General features: G+C 40.6%; 1 protein-coding gene across 1 annotated transcript in view; it reads left to right on the top strand.

Moving 5' to 3' along the window:
* The window catches only part of cnppd1 (cyclin Pas1/PHO80 domain containing 1), a 65,617-nt gene that overhangs the window by 17,647 nt on the left and 25,100 nt on the right, over window positions 1-22,870 (top strand). The window contains exon 3 of the mRNA XM_034003672.3: window positions 19,489-19,570. Within this exon, the coding sequence (XP_033859563.2) occupies window positions 19,489-19,570 (82 nt within the window). The remainder of the gene's footprint in view (window positions 1-19,488; window positions 19,571-22,870) is intronic.

The following is a 22,870-nucleotide window of genomic DNA, read 5'->3' as shown; positions in this document are numbered from 1 at the left end:
TTATATTCAGGAATGACAAACTTGTGCCTATGCTACCTATATTTATAGTAATCATGGACCCTCACCTGTTAACAATAATTGGTGACAAAAGGTTAGCCTAATTAGGTAACATGCTAGTAACTCGGAGAACATCTAACAAAGACACTTTTATACTTAGACAAGTGTTCTAACACCGTGTTATACACATTTCGGACTTTTAACTGACTTAAAATCCCCTTGCTTTGGGTGACCATTTCATTGAAATTGACAAGATTTACACTTTCATTTAAAAATAAAATTTTTGAATGCATTTCACTTATGATTATCAGCTTATATAAGTACACGTATCATATAATGAAATATTAACCCTTTGCGGTCCATTTATTAATCGCGCGTCAGGCACGCCAGGTCTAATTAATTTTCACACGCGCAGTTAATTTTATACGCGCTGTTTAAAAGTATTTTTTTTCACAGTCAAATGGGTTTAAATGGCCCTGCATATCAACAAAGCACACACTAGGCATCTCCAGCCCCGCCCCACCCTTTTGTTTGCTATAGCGTTCAGCTATGTAAGAAATAAATAATAATAATGATAATAGTCGTACATACCGATCGATCATCTCCAGATTACTCGTTTTATCACCAAACTCCTCAATAATGCGATCCAAGTCATTATTTTATTACTATAACATCTGAAAAAAGCTCTGCAAATGTCCATGATAGTCTCAGTGCGCTGACGCACTTAGCCAGCTTGTTTACTATGAACGCCCATTATCTGATACCTGATACCATGTATGACTATTCATGAAATACGCGTTTATTGCGTTGCTATAATGATGTCGGACCCAGTCCGACAAAGGACCTGTGAGGAATAATTGCAATGTCGGACCCAGTCCGACAATGGACCGCAAAGGGTTAAGTGTTTATAGACAAGTTTATACAGTTAACAGCATAGATAATCATGAAAAACCTGGTTTCAAGCAGGTGTACTCAAACTTTTGACTGGTACTGTGTATATATAAAGTGGATGCAGGGAGCAGTGGATCCATTTTTACACATTGCATTGCATAAACTACATCTGTGTTTTAGAAATTCACTGATGTTATTTTTCTGTGTTTTTATTAAAATGTCCTGCATATATAACAGGAATATTTCGGGAATAAACAAAACAACGTTTAACTTGAACTGCTATTTGACAGATAGCTCTTTTATTTAGCAAATCGAGTGAGCAGCAACACTCGCCAGTGCTCAGGGCTGACATCAGTGTGCCCAAGGAGAACACCCCCCCACTGCTCCGTGCCGGCAGGACACACCCCCACTCGGAGTAGCAGAGTCAGCTCCGCCGCCGGCTGTTGATTTAAAAATAAAAGCTTAGTTAGAAGTTAGTGTTCTTTTTTTCCTTCATGCATCCGTCAGTATAAATAATTATTGTGATTCCGATCTCCGTTGTAGATTTCAACAAAGATATTTTATTCAATACAGTTGAACAGTTGGGTATTCGATTTTCCCTAAGCACAGGTCATAACAGAATCCCAAAGGCAATAAAATGTTGGGATTTAATATAGCTTCTCTTAGACATCACCCCTTATTCCACAGAATATCACTGACAACTTGGGTCCAATTTCGGTTTATTACCTTAACCCTTTGCGGTCCATTTATTCAGTGCCTGTCAGGTGCATCAGGTCCAATTTATTTTCACACGCGCTTTTTATTTTACACACGCTGTTTAAAAGTAATTTTACTCATAGTAAAACAGGTTTAAAAGGCACTGCATATCAACAGGACACTCAGTACTGCATCTCCTGCCCTGCCCCACTCCTTGTTCGCTATATTTTTTACACACCTCTTCATAGTAGTGCATACTGATAAATCATCTCTCCTCATTTTATCACTCCTCTAATGGAGCCAAGTCATTCTTTTATTACTATAACATCTCAAAAAGCTTGGCAAATGTCTGTGATATTCTTTGAGCGCTGGATGCAGAAGTAGCTTTTTTGTTTGATTATGTCTGTGGTGAAGGGACTATGTGGATTGCTCAGATCCGCCTCCTTTTTTTTCGGCTTCTACCGGTCTCAGTCTGCCATTTGAAAGGTTTTCTCAGCTAGAGACCTGTGCTTGACGTCTTTTTGATGTTGTACCGGAAAGGAATAATTGTAATGTTGACATAGGACTGCAAAGGGTTAAGTGATTGTAACATCAAAGCCTGTTTTGATGTTCCATTCAGGAAACCCTGATGTTATAGAGATAAGGAAGGAAGGAGATTGTTTAAGCTTTTGGAGGTTTTAGCCCCCAAAGTGTTATCTCTGAACAAAGCACAGGGTCCCCTTTTAAACTGCCATTTGGTGCACTTTAAGGCTTTCCCCTTACGGTCTGTCTTCCTGCTCAAGTAATTAATATTGAACCCAAATTGTCTTAACTAACAAACCTAAATTAAACACAAATACTAACAATCTAAAACTAAACCGCTAATCTATAATTTCTTAAAGTGCATGCTTCTCCAACACCGGTGTCCGCTACAATATACCGTATTCCTTCCAATTTAAGATGTCCTCCATTAAGATGCAGTCCAAAAATAAAACATCAAATAAAGATGCATTTACAAAGATATAACCTCAGTTACGCATATGGAGGCAGTTTGTGCCCTTCTGCTGTCACACAGAGCATTACAGTTATGCGCTCTACATGTCGAAAAATACGTTTGTTAGAACTGAGCCCAATAGCGAAATGCTGAAATTGTAAAAGCTTGCCTTCGAATTCCTCAGGAAGCTAATGATACTGCTTTGAAAATGGCTGCTTCTATGTCATGGATGATTAGAGATCGGGCAGTGACGTTTTTGTTAGTCTTTTCTCAGCAGTAAGTCACATTGCTGCTTGTGTTCTCGTGCAGACATTTTTGTTTGTCTTTTCTCAGCAGCCAATCACGTGGCTGGGTGATTCTCACCAACTGGCTGTAAAACCATGTCCGTGGTGGATATCTTTTTAAGAATGCATAATTGTAACAAAAAAATATAATCATTGCAAAGGAGAAGGACAATTCTTTGCTACTAGTAAACAAAAATGTATTGTTTTTTCTCATTTTTCACATTTTTAACACTTTTTCCACTTTAAATCTCGTTACCGTAATGCGTCCAAAGTTTTTTTTATCTTTCTTAAGCATTTGTTCATGAAAAAAATAAGAAATGTCACTGACATACAGTGCCTTGCAAAAGTATTCAGACCCCTGACCAATTCTCTCATATTACTGAATTACAAATGGTACATTGAAATTTCGTTCTGTTTAATATTTTATTTTAAAACACTGAAACTCAAAATCAATTATTGTAAGGTGACATTGGTTTTATGTTGGGAAATATTTTTAAGAAAAATAAAAAACTTAAATATCTTGCTTGCATAAGTATTCAACCCCCACACATTAATATTTGGTAGAGCCACATTTCGCTGCAATAACAGCTTTAAGTCTTTTGGGGTAAGTATGTACCAGCTTTGCACACAGTGTCGGAGTGATTTTGGCCCATTCTTCTGGCAGATTTGCTCCAGGTTGTTCAGCTTGGTTGGACGACGCTTGTGGACCGCAATTTTCAAATAGTGCCACAGATTCTCAATGGGATTGAGATCAGGACTGGGCCACTGTAGGACATTCATCTTTTTGTTCTTGAGCCACTCCAATGTTGCTTTGGCCTTGTGCTTGGGATCATTGTCCTGCTGAAAGGTGAATTTCCTCCCAAGCTTCAGTTTTTTAGCGGACTGAAGCAGGTTCTCTTGCAGTATTTCCCTGTATTTTGCTCCATCCATTCTTCCTTCAATTTTAACAAGATGCCCAGTCCCTGCTGATGAGAAGCATCCCCACAGCATAATGCTGCCACCACCATACGCAAACTCCAGACGTGCTTTCAGATGGTACTTTTTGAGCTTCTTTCTTGCCACCCTCCCATACAGGCCAGTGTTATGCAGAGCTCTTGATATGGTTGACTGGTGCACCATTACTCCACTCCCATCCACTGAACTCTGTAGCTCCTTCAAAGTGATTGTTGGCCTCTCTGTGGCTTCTCTCACAAGTCTCCTTCTTGTTTGAGCGCTGAGTTTTGAGGGACGGCCTTTTCTTGGCAGTGCCTGGGTGGTGTGATGCAGCTTCCACTTCCTGATTATTGATCTAACTGTGCTCACTGGGATATCCAAACAATTGACTATTATTTTGTACCCTTTCCCTAATCTATGCATTTGTATTACTTTATCTCTAACTTCTGTAGAATGCTCTTTGGTCTTCATTTTTCTTCAGATTCACAACCTGACCAATGATCCTTCAACAGTGGGGTTTTTATCCAGAAAATGTGACAGCAACTTTAATGGTTCACAGGTGGAGGCCAATGCCTTTACAGAGCGTTTAAAAGGGACCAAAAACAAAGCACACAGAAAGAGTACTTGGAACTGCAAACACAAGTCAAAAAGGAAGTTAGAAAGGCCAAGAGAGAGATAGAAATCAATATTGCTAAGGGAGCTAAAACCAATTCCAAAATGTTTTTCCAATATTATAACAGCAAGAGAACATTCAAAGAGGAGGTTAAATGTCTAAGAGACACAAATGGCAAAATCATAGATGAAGAAAAAAAATATATATTAAATGATTATTTTTCACAGGTTTTTACAAAGGAGGACACGGACAACATGCCCCACATGTCGACCTGTTCCTATCCAATTTTAAATAACTTTAGCATAACAGAGGCAGAAGTGTTAAAGGGACTAGGAGCTCTTAAAATAAACAAATCCCCTGGGCCAGATGAGATCCTCCCAATAGTACTCAAAGAAATGAAAGAAGTTATTTACAAACCGCTAACCAAGATCATGCAACAGTCTCTTGACACGGGTTGTACCGACAGACTGGAAAATAGCAAACGTAATACCGATCCACAAAAAGGGAGACAAAACCGAACCAGGTAACTACAGACCAGTAAGCCTGACTTCTATTATATGTAAACTTATGTAAACTATAATAAGATCCAAAATGGAAAATTACCTATATGGTAACACTATCCTGGGAGACAGCCAGCATGGTTTTAGGAAAGGGAGATCATGTCTAACTAACCTACTTGACTTTTTTGAGGATGCAACATTGAAAATGGATAACTGCAAAGCATACGACATGGTTTATTTAGATTTTCAGAAAGCTTTTGACAAAATCCCGCATAAAAGATTAATTCTCAAACTGAACGAAGTAGGGATTCAAGGAAATGCATGCACATGGATTAGGGAGTGGTTAACAGAAAGTACTGATTAGAGGAGAAACCTCAAAATGGAGCGCAGTAACCAGTGGTGTACCACTGTATTAGGTCCTCTGCTATTCCTAATCTACATTAATGATTTAGACTCTTTTGATATAGTAAGCAAACTTGTTAAATTTGCAGACGACACAAAAATAGGAGGAGTGGCAGACACTGTTGAAGCAGCAAAGGTCATTCAAAATGATCTAGACAGCATTCAAAATTGGGCAGACACATGGCAAATGAAATTTAATAGAGAAAAGTGTAAAGTATTGCATGTGGACAATAAAAATGTGCATTATAATATCATATGGGAGATAGTTCCCTTCTTCAATTTCACTATGAAAAAGACCTAGGAGTTTTTGTTGACTCAGAAATGTCTTCATCTAGACAATGTGGGGAAGCTATAAAAAAGGCTAACAAGATGCTTGGATATATTGTGAGAAGTGTTGAATTTAAATCAAGGGAAGTAATGTTAAAACTCTACAATGCATTAGTAAGACCTCACCTAGAATATTGTGTTCAGTTCTGGTCACCTCGTTACAAAAAGGATATTGCTGCTCTAGAAAGAGTGCAAAGAAGAGCGACCAGAATTATCCCGGGTTTAAAAGGCATGTCGTATGCAGACAGGCTAAAAGAATTTAATCTATTCAGCCTTGAACAAAGAAGACTACACGGCGATCTGATTCAAACATTCAAAATCCTAAAAGGTATAGACAATGTCAACCCGGGGGACTTCTTTGACTTGAAAAAAGAAAAAAGGACCAGGGGTCATAAATGGAGATTAGATAAAGGGGCATTCAGAACAGAAAATATGAGGCACTTTTTTACACAGAGAATTGTGAGGGTCTGGAACCAACTCCCCAGTAATGTTGTTGAAGCTGACACCCTGGGATCCTTCAAGAAGCTGCTTGATGAGATTCTGGGATCAATAAGCTACTAACAACCAAACGAGCAAGATGGGCTGAATGGCCTCCTCTCGTTTGTAAACTTTCTTATGTTCTAATGGTAAGGTAATTGTGTCCTCGTTAGGGCAATTTCTTTCATCGGTGTAAACTGGGAGCTTCCACAGCACAGGGGTTGAATACTTATGCAAGCAAGATATTTCAGTTTTTTATTTTTCTTAAAAATATTTCCCAACATAAAACCAATGTCACCTTACAATAATTGATTTTGAGTTTCAGTGTTTTAAAATAAAATATTAAACAGAACGAAATTTCAATGTACCATTTGTAATTCAGTAATCTGAGAGAATTGGTCAGGGGTCTGAATACTTTTGCAAGGCACTGTAAATATGTTCATAATTTACTATAGTCTTTGGGTTAAAAATGTACACCTTAAAATTACTGATTTTTTTTGGAGAAAAACTACGTGTCCGAAGCAATTTGTCTCATTACCGTAACAATTGTTCAAGTTTCTCCAGAGAATCCAGGAAGTAAAAAGCTTCAAGATGGATACAAGGTGAGAACATGTGCTCTGTCTTTTTCTTTTAAATTCACATAATTAGATTTTTTAAAAAATTAACTGGCTATAAAAAAGCCATAAAAATTCCTGAGGTTTCAAAGTAAAAATTTCTCAGTCAAAGTGGCTGACACATTGTATTTGCAGAATTAAGGTAGGCCTTCTCATTACCATGTCGGTTATGAGACTTGTTACAGTAATGAGAGGTAGAATTACGGTAATGGTAACTATAAGGCATATTATACAAAACAGTTGTATTTATAGTATTATATATACATCGCATCATAGATTATTGGTGAATTAATTTTTTTAGCTTTTTTAAATTCAGGCATTAAAAACATTGTTTTGTTTAGATTGACAGACAGTGTAAAAAAGAGAGCAGCTGCACGAGCAATGGTACAGAAGCACAGAGGAAAGATCTACAGTAGTGCTGAGCTTTTAGAGGAATACAGAATAAAAGAAAGAGAAAGGTAGTTTCAGAAAGGAAGGCATTTTCTATTTAAAGATAAAGGTTTTCATATCAGTCTCTATATATACAGTGCCATGAAAAAGTATTTTCCCCCTGTCCAGGGTTTCCCCTGGGTTCTAGATTTTTGTAGTCACTAGTGACTAATACTTTCTAAAAACATTAGTCACTCCAGATATTCAGTAGTCACTACTGGCACACAGCTCAAGTTTTCAAGGGTGTTATGAGTCCCGTTTTTATTTTATACCTTAAATCACTGTATTGACCAAAACAATTATTTAATTAAACCATTTTAATAATGCTCTACAGTTTAAATTGGTAATTTACAGCTGTAAAGTTTTAGAACATTAAAACTCAAGAACCAGATTTATTTGCCCTGAAAAGCCACATACAGACACAGAATGCATTATGAATTACTTATACCATATATGTCTTTTTACAATAAAAAGAAAAAAAAAAAACAGTGTTAGAATATTATATACAACCCATGGAAACAGAGTTTTGCAATAAGGCTGAAACTTTGCTGCTTGTTTTCTTTTTCTGTTATCTGACGCATGTGAGCTAAGTTCTTTTTTTTCTGGTGTTCCGAATCCAAGTCTTCATCTTCTACAACGTGTTGTTCTGTTTGTTCTATTTCACTCTTGCTGAAAAAACGACATTTTACAGTATTGGCTAACAGTTTTGTTTTTTAATTCGCGTGCACAAGTTTACCGCAATCATGTATTTATATTGATGATAAAGTTATAGAAAAGAAGGCAAAGAAAAGTTCACTATCCACGCATCTCTACAGCTGACCTCAATACGAAAACATTACTGGCATTTTTAAATTATTGGTGACTAAAACATACAGTACTGATGCTAATTAAAAAAGAATAATAAAACGCTTACCTAGTATCAGTGTGATGGATGTCCCTGCTTGTTACCACACAAATCATCGATGATGGCAGGGAAATTGGAGAGAGCTTCAGTCGCATGACATTTTTGGCGTTTTTAATCTTTGATGATGGTATTTCGTCTTGATCGCCCTTTGCTAGTAATGTACTAGTATTGAGCAAACAATCCACATTTTTTCACTGAATTGAAAGCTAAAAACTCTTACTACTCTCACACCAGACGTAACGGCATTTCAAACTAGACCGCATGACAATACTGCGGTTTCTGACTGGCCATACATTCTGTATTTTGAAATGAACCAATAGTACTTAAGTTATAATAAACTTTAATCGGGTCATTGAAACAAATAAATATCGACTTGCAGGCACGAACGCACACAGGAAATAAAATGAGTTAAAGACTAGGCGTTTAGTTTTTTAAAATGTCTTTTTTTGTATCCCAGACAGACTGCAGTAACTGCCCAACTGTTTATATTACATTTAAACAACAGGGCTTATCTAAAATGTACATATTTAATATGTAAATTAGCCGTGTGTGCACTGAACGCTCTGTCACAGCACATCAGTCTGGTGTTAGCGATTAAACGTTGATTACATGACAAAAGTTTGCAATAGATTGGCAAGTGTTACTAAATAAAATGCGTTGTCTGCCATTTCAGAATTTTTCTCGAGTACCCCCAGGGGTACGTGTGCCCCAGTTTGAAAACTGCTAGAACTTAGAAACCACATTACCAACAGATACAGTTTAATAGTAGTAGTATTTAAATGCCGTTGTCCTGACTGGTAAATTCTTCCAGCTTGCCCTTTTATTTTGACAATTTCCATATAAAAAATTGCATTTTTTTCTTGACATTTTTCATTCTTGGCCACCAAGTAAATATTTTGGACAGTTTTCAAAACAATTGTTGCTTTATTTTTACAACACACTTTGGTGTTGTTGATAATATGATAAACGCGTATATCTGCTTCAGGTTAAACGATGGCCCGTGTTACACAGAACACTACAAATAAAATGTCAAATATACACTATGTATTTCGTTGGTTTTGTGGATTTGCTATGTTTTTAACTTATTTTAATACTGCACATAATGATATGGTTTTGAAAATGCTACTTACCAAAACCATGCTGCACGTGAACTGTATTACAAAATATTTTCCTTTATTCTGATTCCACTGGTGTTTTCTCAATGCAAGATGTATTGTAGGCATATTTACAGTGCTGTATAAAACCACACTGTCTATATATAATTTTATCATGCACGTTATAGGCCTACTGGCGAAATGGTCAAGAGACAGTTGGTGCTTAACACATACGGAATAATTTTGGCCCTGAATTTTAGCATTTTTGGTCATAGAAAAGACACATTTCACATATTTTATAACGTTACCGTAGGCTAATTTTTTTTCTTTTCTTAGTTATGATGCGTTTTCGTTTCACAAATCTTCTGCACACAGTATTTTTAAGCACAACTATAATAACCTATATTTCAACAGTCACTGCCGAAGCTGATTACTTATTCTTCCAGAAGTAATGGTTGGGTGTAACAGGGATACGAGGTTATATTTGCGCAACATGAAACTGAGGCGCTGAATGGCTGACTCCATTTACGTCGCCTACCACGGGATGAGAACGAAGCAGAGTCAATGAATGGAGAGGCTGAGGCACTGATCTGATCAGCAGCAGTGGACTCTATGGTTTAGCGATCCCTTCTTTTGAAGAAAGAGATGTCGTGTGTGACTTTAACAAAAGGGATTTTTTTTTTATAGTACAAACAGAAAATGATCGTCACTAGTGACGATTCCACTGATTTTTCTGCATTTTTGCACATTTTTCACATTGTATTTGGTCAGATTTTTTTTGTGGGTTGTAGTAGTATATATTATTATTATTATTATTTATTTCTTAGCTGACGCCCTTATCCAGGGCGACTTACAACTGTTACAAGATATCACATTATTTTTACATACAATTACCCATTTTACAGTTGGGTTTTTACTGGAGCAATGTAGGTAAAGTACCTTGCTCAAGGGTATAGCAGCAGTGTCCCCACCGGGGATTGAACCCACAACCCTCTGGTCAGGAGTCCAGAGCCCTAACCACTACTCCACACTGCTGCCTATATAGGAGTCTGAGAGAAAAAAATGACACCAAAGTTTGGTGCTTCTTTCATTTGTTTGATGTGCAAGGTAATCAAACATGCAATCTTCAGGTGTGAAAAAGTTACTGCCCCCCCTAGTTAACTCAACCCAATTAAAGGGATAATTAGGGTCAGCTGTTTGAGTACTTTGGTTAAGAACCAGGCCTGATTTGGGCCAGCCCTGCCCAATATAAATCTGAATAACTTTGGCCCTTACCATCAGAGTGAAGTTGTCAGCACACTGGTTCTAGAGGCACATCATGCCACGAACAAAAGAAATTCGGAAAAAGACCTCCGGAAAAAAAGTTGTTGATGCCTATCAGTCTGGAAAAGGTTACAAAGCCATTTCTAAGGCTCGGGGACTCCACCGAACCACAGTCAGAGCCATATTGTCCAAATGGAGAAAGTATAGGACAGTACTGAATCTTCCCAGGAGTGGTCATCCTGCCAAAATCTCTCCAACAGCAAGGCGTAAAATTGTCCAGGAAGTCACAAAGAACCCTAGAACAACATCCAGGGATCTGCAGGCCTCTCTCTCCTTGGCTAAGGTCAGTTTTCATGACTCCACCATCAGAAAGACACTGGGCAAAAATGTGATTCATGGCAGAGTAGCAAGGAGGAAACCATTGCTCACTAAGAAGAACATGAATGCTCATCTCAAGTTTGCCAAAAAGCACCTGGATGATCCTCAAGAGTTCTGGAACAATGTTCCATGGACAGATGAGTCAAAAGTGGAACTTTTTGGCCGACATGGGCCATGTCTGGCGAAAACCAAACACTGCATTCCACAGTAAGAACCTAATACCAACGGTCAAGCATGGTGGTGGTAGTGTCATGGTTTGGGGATGCTTTGCTGCATCAGGACCTGGACGCCTTGCCATCATTGAAGGAACCATGAATTCTGCTCTGTATCAGAGAATTCTACAGGAGAATGTCAGGCCATCTGTCTGTGAGCTGAAGCTGAAGCTCAGCTGGGTCATGCAGCATGACAATGATCCGAAACACAAGCAAGTCTACATCAGAATGGTTGAAGAACAAGAAATTTTAAAGTTTTGGAATGGCCTAGTCAAAGTCCAGACCTAAACCCCATTGAGATGTTGTGGCAGGATCTGAAACTAGCAGTTCATGCTCGAAAACCCACAAATGTCACTGAGTTGAAGCAGTTCTGCATGGAGGAGTGGGCCAAAATTCCTCCACGGCGCTGTGAGAGACTAATCAATAACTACAGGAAGCGTTTGGTTGCAGTTATTGCTGCTAAAGGTGGCGTAACCAGTTGTTGAGTCTAAGGGGGCGATTACTTTTTCACACGGGGGCATTTGGGTGTTGCATAACTTTCTTTAATAAATAAATAAAATATGTATCAAATTGTTGTGTTATTTGTTCAGTCAGGGCCCTTTTATCTAATATTAGGTTTTGGTTGAAGATCTGATAACATTCAGTGTCAAAAATATGCAAAAATGCAGAAAATCAGACGGGGCAAATACTTTTTCACGGCACTGTGTATGGATCATTCTCCAGTTCTTTGTACCAAAAGTAGGAACACATAGTCGAAATTTACAGTTTGTTTTTATGTGTATGCAATGTCCAACACACATACAATATTTTAGAACAATATATATTTGTTTAATAATATAGATACTCTTGATCAAATGTTACAGTGCCTATTGGTACACAGAACTGGAGAATGACCCGTATATATAATATGATATATGATTTACTTCCAACATCAGAGGCCGTTACGGTTTTGTTAATAACATGCCATAAATCTATTTGCACTCCCTAATCTAAAATGTTAACAAAACAAACAAAAAAAAATAATGCAGTCTAACATTTTTATTTATTTTTTAAAAACTATTTTTAGATACCAAAGAAGAAAGCACAATGGACTTTTAAAATCAGCTAAAGAAATGCAAAAAAAAGATCATCAAAAGCACAAATGGAGAGAAAATTCAGTGCGCTATTATGAGAAGAAAAAAAATGTAAATGCCATTCTAAATATTACGCCACCATCACCTGAAGTTGATGCAATGAGCCGGGCTGGAGATCACAGATTCTTCAATCCCAGTTTAAAATTTCCTGTTGATAAAATCTGGTACTATAGAGAGGACATAACAGATATAATTCCTGAACCTTTACCTGAAATTTGGGCTAAACATCAATACAAGGGTCAGTGATCTGGAATTATATTGAACATGGGGATAGGAGATCTCACAGTTAGATTTGGTGCTCTCTGTACTGCATTACTTCTGTCTTTAAACAGTTTCGTTTACAGTTAAATTAATGTTTGTTGCTTTGAGGAATAGGGGTTGTTTTCACATAGGTTATAGTGAAATTAATTAGTACTAGATGTTCAAATACTGTATGACAATGAAGTGAAAAAAATAAGCTATAATAACAGCATAAAAAAAACATTAAAAGACAATTGTACTCAGGCTTTGGTGAATACATTTGCGAATACTGTTCAAATACTTTAAAGATTGTATTTACCCCTATTTATCAAGGAAAGATCTTCAATTACACTTCTACCTATTACCATCTATTTGAACTCAAACTCACCTGTTCATGATCTTGTCAACCTCTTCAGAACTCACCTTTAAAGGTTGAAAAGATCATGAACAGGAGAGTTTGAATGGATAGTACAGTAATTGGTTAAAGGTATGATTAGGTCTCACTTTGAATACGGTGAAAACAACCTTTAAAGTATTTGAACAGTATTTTCGAATGTGTTTTAACCCAAGTGTGGCGGAGTGTCCCGCCCCTATTTATTATTATTTGTATTTTTGTTTGCGGCGCGGGTAAAAGCGCCGCGTCTTTTGTTATTATATTTAAAAAACCCCGTGAGGATGCATGGCTGATCAGCTACTGATTATTTAACTAGCTGACAGTCATGCATCCTTACCAAACGCGTGCAGACTCTGGCCGGGGGATAATAAGATAATTACCAACTAGTTAAATCCCTCGGCCAGAGTATATAAACCAGCAGCACTCTGCACTCGGGGTTGAGAGTGTAGAGGAGAGTACGGGAGAGCGGAGAGAGAAAAAGCAACATTAACCAAACAATTGCTAAGACGTGCTGGATTTCCCAGCACATCACTTACTTGTTTGTTTGTTCATTCGTTTGGCCCTTGTGCCCTTTTGTTTTGTGTTGTGTTAATTTGTTTAATATTTTGTTTATTAAATACGCTGAGTGCACTAACACTCAGCTTCAACCGCCCATCCACTGTTTGGTTTGAGTTACTTCCTGGTCCGTGACGTCATCCACATCACCACTGCGAGCCAGACTGTCACATATGGTGGCAGCGGTGGGATAAACAACGCCTCCAACAGCCGGACCAGGATTGAAAAGTGCGGTTTTTTTTTGTTTGTTCGTTTTTTTTTCAAATTAAAAATGGGGAAAAGTAGCCGGAGGAGAAAGCAGCAGCAGCAGCAACAACAGCAGCAGGAGGCGCAGCAACATCAGCCTTACCTTGCCACACTGGATATCTGCCTCACCTGCCTGAAGGGTGAGGAGTGGTGCTTCGCGGTTGGTGAGGTTGGGCACGTGGCACCAGACCAACCCCCTCCATGGCAGGAGAAAGAGGAGCCAGAGCGTCCAGTGAGGGAGGACCTGCATCCTCCAAAGAGGACGAATGCACTCTCCTCTGAGGGAGTCTGGGACTGGCTGGTGGAGCCGGGGAGGGATTATGAGGAAGCCCTCCCTGCAGTGATCAACCTCCTGTGGGCAAGAGATGGGGAGCGCTGGGAGGCCTGGGAACAGCAACACCACCCAGCTTCCCTCCCAGACATCGCAGCCATGGTGTTCAACTACCTGGCTGCGGATATGGGAGAGACCCTGCTGCTGCCATCTCCAGCGCCAGAGGGAGAGGAGCCATCGCTGCCGTCTCCAGCGCCAGAGGGAGAGGAGCCATCGCTGCCGTCTCCAGCGCCAGAGGGAGAGGAGCCATCGCTGCCGTCTCCAGCGCCAGAGGGAGAGGAGCCATCGCTGCCGTCTCCAGCATCAGAGGGAGAGGAGCCATCGCTACCGTCTCCAGCATCAGAGGGAGAGGAGCCATCGCTACCGTCTCCAGCATCAGAGGGAGAGGAGCCATCGCTGCCATCTCCAGCATCAGAGGGAGAGGAGCCATCGCTACCGTCTCCAGCATCAGAGGGAGAGGAGCCATCGCTACCGTCTCCACCAGCAGAGGGAGAATGCCTGCTGGTTTCGCCTCCACAGCCTGGGGAGGAGCCCGAACGTCCTACGCCCGAGTGGGAGGAGCCCGAACGTCCTACGCCCGAGTGGGAGGAGCCCGAACGTCCTACGCCCGAGTGGGAGGAGCCCGAACGTCCTACGCCCGAGTGGGAGGAGCCCGAACGTCCTACGCCCGAGTGGGAGGAGCCCGAACGTCCTACGCCCGAGTGGGAGGAGCCCGAACGTCCTACGCCCAAGAGGGGGGAGTCGGTGCGTCCACAGCCCAAGAGGGAGGAGTCGGTGCGTCCACAGCCCAAGAGGGAGGAGTCGGTGCGTCCACAGCCCAAAGAGGGGGGAGTCGGTGCGTCCATAGCCCAAGAGGTGGAAGTCTGCGCTTCCACAGCCTTAGGACCCAAGCTGCAGTCCCAAGAGCCAGAAGGGGAGGAGTTACAGGCTCAACCCCCTGAATTTTTCTGGGGGGGAGAAGGGCAGGATGCTGATGTTCCCCAGCAGCCTCTATTTATGCTGCTGAAGGGAGCACGGCACACACCAGCCCAGCCGCCACAGCAGAGGGAGCCAGAACCGCCACAGCCTCCCTCTGAGTGGCCAGCATCCGCCCCATCGCCTCTGCCTCCACCACCACCAGGAGCAGAGCAGCAGGAGCTGCCTCTGTCTCCACCACCACCAGGAGCAGGGCAGCAGGAGCTGCTTCTGTCTCCACCATCACCAGGAGCAGAGCAGCAAGAGCTGCCTCTGCCTCCGCCACCTCCACCAGCAGAGGGTGAATGCCTGCTGGTTCCACATCCACCGTCGTGGGAGGACTGCTTGCCCCTCCCACCTCCACCAGCAGAGGGTGAATGCCTGCTGGTTCCGCCTCCACCGTCGTGGGAGGACTGCTTGCCCCTCCCACCTCCACCAGCAGAGGATGAATGCCTGCTGGTTCTGCCTCAACCGTCGTGGGAGGACTGCTTGCCCCTCCCACCTCCACCAGCAGAGGATGAATACCTGCTGGTTCCGCCTCAGCCGCCGTGGGAGGACTGCTTGCCACTCCCAGCTCCACCAGCAGAGGGTGAATACCTGCTGGTTCCGTCTCAGCCGCTGTGGGAGGACTGCTTTCCCCTCCCACCTCCACCAGCAGAGGGTGAATACCTGCTGGTTCCACATCCACCGTCATGGGAAGGACTGCTCCTGCCCTGCCTCGCACCACCCAGGGATGCCTGCCTCGCATCGCCTGGGGCTGCCTGTTCCACATCGCCTGGGGTCGCCAGGGATCCTGCTTCGCCTGGGGTCGCCAGGGATCCTGCTTCGCCTGGGGTCGCCAGGGATCCTGCTTTGCCTGGGGTCGCCAGGGATCCTGCTTCGCCTGGGGTCACTACACTGTGGTCGGAGCCCCACGGAGGGGAGCTGCCAGCCATGGAAAAGGGGGGGGAGGTCAGGAGACCAGCTCCCCCAGCCGCACTTTCGCGGCAGGAAATACTGTGGCTGGAGCCCCGTGAAGGGCAGCTGTCAGCCATGAAGAAGGGGGGGGAGGTCAGGAGACCAGCTTCCCCCGCAGCAATTTCGCTGCAGGAGAAAGGGTGGCCAGAGCCCCACGGAGGGGAGCTGTCGGCCATGAAGAAGGGGGGGCAGGTCTGGAGACCACCCCCAAAAATTTTTTGGCCAGAGGAGCTGGCCGGTGCGCGGGCCATTGGAACACTACGGCTGTTTGGGTGGGAGGAGGACATCCCACCGTGGCCGCCACCTTTGGCCCGTTGCTGCCCCTGTTCCTGCGCCGGGACTGCTGACCGGGACTTTGGGGACTAAGGGGGGAGGTGGCCGAAAAGGCCATGTGTGCTGCGCACAAGGGGGGGCATGTGTGGCGGAGTGTCCCGCCCCTATTTATTATTATTTGTATTTTTGTTTGCGGCGCGGGTAAAAGCGCCGCGTCTTTTGTTATTATATTTAAAAAACCCCGTGAGGATGCATGGCTGATCAGCTACTGATTATTTAACTAGCTGACAGTCATGCATCCTTACCAAACGCGTGCAGACTCTGGCCGGGGGATAATAAGATAATTACCAACTAGTTAAATCCCTCGGCCAGAGTATATAAACCAGCAGCACTCTGCACTCGGGGTTGAGAGTGTAGAGGAGAGTACGGGAGAGCGGAGAGAGAAAAAGCAACATTAACCAAACAATTGCTAAGACGTGCTGGATTTCCCAGCACATCACTTACTTGTTTGTTTGTTCATTCGTTTGGCCCTTGTGCCCTTTTGTTTTGTGTTGTGTTAATTTGTTTAATATTTTGTTTATTAAATACGCTGAGTGCACTAACACTCAGCTTCAACCGCCCATCCACTGTTTGGTTTGAGTTACTTCCTGGTCCGTGACGTCATCCACATCACCACTGCGAGCCAGACTGTCACACCAAGTCTGACTACATTTGTCGTTTTATGTGTTTATTTTATACTGTTATTACAGCTTGTTTTTTATCTCTTGATTGTAATATCACTGAATAATTTAGAGATTTATTAAAATTACTAAAATAGTCAAATGTATATTGAACTCATTACCGTAATCAGGCCCGTATTAAGGTATTTGGGGGCCCAGGGCTACTAACATTTCAGGGGCCCCCTTGAACCCCCCCCAACCATAATACTGTACAATCAGCTGTTTATTTATTTTTATTGATTTCTTAGCAGACGCCCTTATCCAGGGCAACTTACAATTGTTACAACATATCACATTATTTTTACATACAATTACATTATTTTTTTTACAGATTATTATACATACAATTACCCATTTATACAGTTGGGTTTTTACTGGAGCAATCTAGGTAAAGTACCTTGCTCAAGGGTACAGCAGCAGTGTCCCCCCACCTGGGGTTGAACCCACGACCCTCCGGTCAAGAGTCCAGAGCCCTGACCACTACCCCATGCTCTGCGCTCATGCACAATCTCATACAATACCAACACAATCATGTCATTCGAATAGGCAGTGGACAGCGTTACCACTCACATCACAGTAGCTATGGCATGCACAATAGTATGGTAGTCGGCACTGCCACTAGCTCTCATTACCGACTGCATCGTTTCAAATTAAATCAACGTAGTCGGTGGGACCATGTTATCAGGCAGCGCAGCATGATATGACATTAGACAAAAACAGAGTGTAATCGGCGCTACTCTCAAGCCTCCTTAACATTGCAAAGTATAAAGACACAGTTGACTTACCATTGCTAGATCTTATGCTTCTTGCCTTCAAACTTGAGAACTCCTTAATAATGTCTGTTAAGTCCATTTGGCGAAGCAGGTCATGTTCAATCGACATGAGACTTAAATTCTGGCAAATAAGGGGGCCCTTGCTCATCCAGTGCGATCTCACCTCCTCGGTTATCGGACCCCAACATGCCGTATCGGAGCTAGCAATAGCATTATCTGTTTAGTCAGTTTCTCCCGCCTTAATTTGGCAGTTCAATGGCTGGCTCTCATTTTTCTCCTCTGCTGTTCTGGCTGTGCACTCAGCGCTAACCGACTCACCGATCTCTGCTCCTCTGACTCGTGGCTCTTCCTCACTTTCATTCTTCTGACACTGACTTTTAAAGAATTTAGTTAGTTTTGGGGTATTGTTTACAGTATAACCTCCTCGGCTTTAGCTAGTTTGAGTTTAGTGATTTTTCTTTTTTTCGCACCGCTCTCATATTTCCGTGACATGTTTGCCGCTAGCTACTCAGCATAGCTTATTTTAGTTGAACGCCAGTGGGTATAGCTAGAGTAAGATTTTTTTATATTTGTCAAATAACTACGGCATGCAAAAGGACACAAAATGTTTTAAAAATAGGCAAATTGTTTTGTTTAGTCCATGTTTTTTTATTAGCCAACCATCATCAGTTTGACTTTACAGGAACGACGGGGCCCCCCTAGGAGGTGGGGCCCTGGGCTTCAGCCCATGTAGCCCATTGGCTTAACACGGCCCTGACCGTAATATACCATCTCATCCTCCGTCACATTTATATCATTACCGCAACAGGCTACTATTTTTAAAATAGAGGTCATGTTTTAAAAACTAATGAAATTGGCAAGGAAAATGTATTATACAAATGATTTCCTCTACATCAACATATGTGTATTTTAATATCCATAATTAAACAAGTAAGTAAAACAAAAGAAGACATCTGATAAATGTGTCATATTACGGTAATGAGACAAAAGTGTGGATATTTTTTATATTTAAAAATACATGAATAATTGTTGATATGTTTAAGAAAATAACTTGTTATAAGTAATTTTATCACAAAATTGCCAAAGAAATATATAATTCTATGTTTTTATTGTAAAAATGAATTGGTTACGGTAATGAGATTTAGTTTTGCTTAATCACATAAAATGTTAAAATACAAAATTAAAGTATTTGAATTATAAAATGTACTTGCATAATATACTTGAGACTTTGTTCAAAGCATTTAACATAAATTGTTGGTGGAAAAAGTCTTTTTCATTTTTGCACATGAAAAACACAAACAGACAAGATTTGGTGAGAATCACCCGGCTGTTTGTGTACTCGGTTAATCGCGTCTTTTGTTGCCGATTTTTTAATACATGCATCACTATCAAATTTAAGACGCAGGCCATTTGGAAGAAAAGAATTGGTTTAAAAAGTGCGTTCTCAAATTCGAAGGAGTAAGTTATATAAAATATCACACAGATCAAGTAATTTCTGACAACGCAGATATTTTAGTTTTGCTTATTGTTCGGATGTTTGTCCCAGCACTATTTTTTTACACTTATTTAAGTGTTTTTTTTAAATCATTATTTTTATTTGAAACAGTGGCATGCTTGTTTCATTATTCCTTACAAATGTGTCCTCATGTTGCATGTAATTTGGTCTTTGGTATACTGAGGATGTGATGGGCTACTAAAGCAAAGATAAATGAAGTGAGGAGAAATCCGAGGAACAAAGTTATTTATGATCTTCAATTTTTGACCATCAATGGTTATCAATGCATCAGCCTAGCCGTAATCCTTTTTTAAAGTGTTGCTGGAAATAACAAAATATTTTATCTATAAAAAGCTTCTAATTAACTTAATGCTGAATTTATATTTATAATCTAATTTCCTTTCTCCTTATTTGCCAATTTGTTGTTTCAGATATTGCTGTGGAACTGCTTCACAAATCTGCACCAAGTCCAATCCGCAAACTCCACAAGAAGTATGCAGCACACGTGGCAAGGTCTGTTCTTAGCAAAGGCATTTTCAGTCTCCTCCTCCTAGTGCCCGGCTTGTCGTCCTGTACAGTGGGAGCCGCAACCAGTTATTTACCTGTCGCGATACTGTTGCGGTGCAACAACGCAAAAAATGCAGCAGCTTTGCAGTCCTGTTTTTTCTGACTACATTAAATCAGCTGCACTTCATTTAGTCATGCTACCAGGTGGTAACATAGTAGTAGAAGATGCATTAAACAAACCAGCAGGAAGTGCCAAGGCCAATCGTGCATTTTGTCAGAGCATTGCTAAAAGGCACGTGGTTTGGAGTTCTGCTCTGACGTCAGTTGGTTGTTCACGCTCATTCGGGAGGAATTATAGTTATTGAACTAAAATCAATATAGCAGGTTGTATAAAAACTGTTTGCAAGTATAAATACCCCACAAAACACTCTCCCTTTTTTAAGCGTACCAGAGATGATCAGTCCAGCAAGAATCTCAAATGATCAACAGCATCCTTATTATAATTATTTAAATGTGTATGTATACTACCTGTACAGAGCTTGCACACTTCCAACTATAATGATTCACTACTCTGTACCAAACTATTATACAGTCCTGTTCATTTTGTATTTAATATATGCATGAAGGTGAAAAAATGAAAACTGAAAAATAATTTATTTGTAATATAGCGCCTTTCTCAATAAAAATTGCCACAAAGTGATTCACATGAATGAAAACATTATTAATAAAGGATGCAAGAAAAAGCAATAAAAACAAAAGAAACACATAGAATAATAAAATAAGGCAGAGAATAAAAATACATAAATAAACACTACATTATAAAAGTGTGTTTTTTTTTTAATCTTGTTTTAAAAGCAGTGACACTTGGTGCTTCCCTTACAGAGCTAGGCAGATAATTCCACAGTTTTGGGGCCCTATAACAATGCTCTGCCACCTGTGTTTTTTTATTTTTTTATTTGTGGGACAGTAAGTAACCTGGCATTCTATGAGTTGCTTTAAGTTAAAAGCAACACCTTAAAATCTATCCTGAATTGGACCGGAAGCCAGTACAGAGATGCTAGCACAGGATTAATGTGATCTTGTCTGTTAGTCCCGGTTAAAATTCTAGCTGCAGCATTTTATAGAAGTTGCAGTCGAGATGTAACATGGCTATGAGTACCAGAGAGTAGGGCATTACAATAATAAATTCTAGAAGATACAAAAGCATACATCAATCTCTCAGTATCTGAGTGGGAAAGAATACTTCTCAATTTGGTGATATTTCTTAGGTGATAAAACTATTGTTTTGTAATATTCCTGATGTGTGTCTCAAAAGAAAGATTTGAAGATCACACCCAAACTTCTCATTTCTTTTGTAAGTTCATAAGAGAAGCCTCCAAGGAGTAAATCAGACATTACTTTGTTGCTTCTGAGACCCCAGAATCATCACTTCTGTTTTATCTGAGTTTAGCATTAAAAAGTTTTCAAGCATCCGTTTTTTATGTTCGCAAGACAGGTGCTCAAAATATTTACAGCCGAGGTGTCCCCCTGTTCATGGATAAATACAGCTGTGTTTATCATCAGCGTAACAATGAGAATGAACCCCATAGCTATGCAGAATATTGCCCAGAGGCAGCATATACAAAGAAAACAGAGTTGGGCCAAGAATTGAGCCCTGTGGGACCCCGCATCTAACCTTCAACAAAAAAGAAAAAAAAAAAAACCTCCTATTTTAACAAATTGCAACCTGTTTGAGAGAAACCAAGACAGACACAACCTAACAGACCTACCAGTTTTTCAAGGTGATCAATTAAAACAATGATCAATAGTGTCAAACGCAGCACTGAAATCTAATTGTATAAGAACCAAAGATGTGCCCGTGTCGGAGGATAACAGCACATCGTTAACCACTCTAATAAGTGCTGTCTCGTTCGTTGATAACATCTTATCATTTAACCACTCTAAGAAGTGCTGTCTCGGTTCTATGATAAGGCTGAAATCCAGACTGAAATTTCTCATGTAAGTTATGAACTGCAAGAAATTAGTTAAGTTGCTCGGCAACTACTCTTTCTAAAACATGAAAGCACAACAGTTTATATAGTCTTTAGATTGCAGCGCCGCAGATCTTGCCATGTAATTGTGGTGTGGAAAATCAGTCATACAGTATATGTTATGCACATTTGTCATAACTTGTGCAATGAAAATACAGTAGGTCAGTGATTTTATTCCTTTATTCTTTAGTCGTGGCGTGTTTTAATGTGTCCGTTGTCTCTTGGGCAGGTCGAGGGAAAATATGTAAAATACAAGGTACTGGAGGCTACCAAAATGACAGCATGTAGAAAGTAAAACTGAGTTCCCAAGCGCATAGTGATTTTGATGTAAATCAATTCAGTCCTGCTAAGAGTCGAATGTACTGTTTTAAATTTGTGTGTCTGTATGTGTTTCTTCTTGGGTCCATATAGCAGGGGTAGTCAATTATTTTTTTATCAAGGTCCAAATTTCTTGGTCAATGTTCAGACTCCAGAGAAACATTTTTCACACCGCAAGTGTCCCTGTTCAACAAACACATACATTAATATACCCCATTGCTTATATTTGTAGTGCATTAAATAAAAAATAAAATCAAACCACTGTATAACCTAAAAACATCCTACAAGAAAGATGTAATAAATTACATCTGAGACTTTGAGAAAGTACATAGATAAACTGTCAGATGGGTGCAAATATTTGCATTAAAACACTTTGACAACTTTCAAGTTTTGAATTTGTTTTGAGTTAAACATATTAGACACTTTCAAGCCTTTAGTGGCTTAATATTAGTATCAGAGTTTTAAAGAAAATAATACTTGGTACACATGAACTCTCTATCTTAGCTTTATGATTCAAGTCTTTCCAATAACAAATACACAACAACACACGTGTATTAAGCAAAAGAATCATGAATAATTACTGTGAAATACCTGTTAAGTGTAGTATCACTACTGAAAATGTAATTTTATACAGCAATACAAATTTAAAATATAGGTGAATAATGTATAATTATAATACTCTCCATCAGTGGGAAGTGTGACAGGCCCTCTGCTGGACAAGGGCCTTGAAGTTTGGAGTGAGTTCAGTCAAGGCAAGACGGAGGCAATTGCACAGGTGATCGTCAAACCGGAGCGATTATGCAATTTAACGTTCATTGTTGAGAATGCTGACTGTCACACATATGTCGAGCCGAACGTAGTCAAGATGTTAAATGCTACCTTCCTTAAGTGTGGATACTTAGAGTCCAGCACAAGGGTTGTCCAGAAAGTTTCAGATGTATGTTCAGTGTGCCGCACC

Source organism: Acipenser ruthenus, chromosome 10 (assembly GCF_902713425.1).
Source record: "Acipenser ruthenus chromosome 10, fAciRut3.2 maternal haplotype, whole genome shotgun sequence".
In the NCBI taxonomy this organism is placed as follows: domain Eukaryota; kingdom Metazoa; phylum Chordata; class Actinopteri; order Acipenseriformes; family Acipenseridae; genus Acipenser; species Acipenser ruthenus.
The sequence above is the reverse complement of the archived record's forward strand: the minus strand, read 5'-3'. Positions and strand labels throughout refer to the sequence as shown.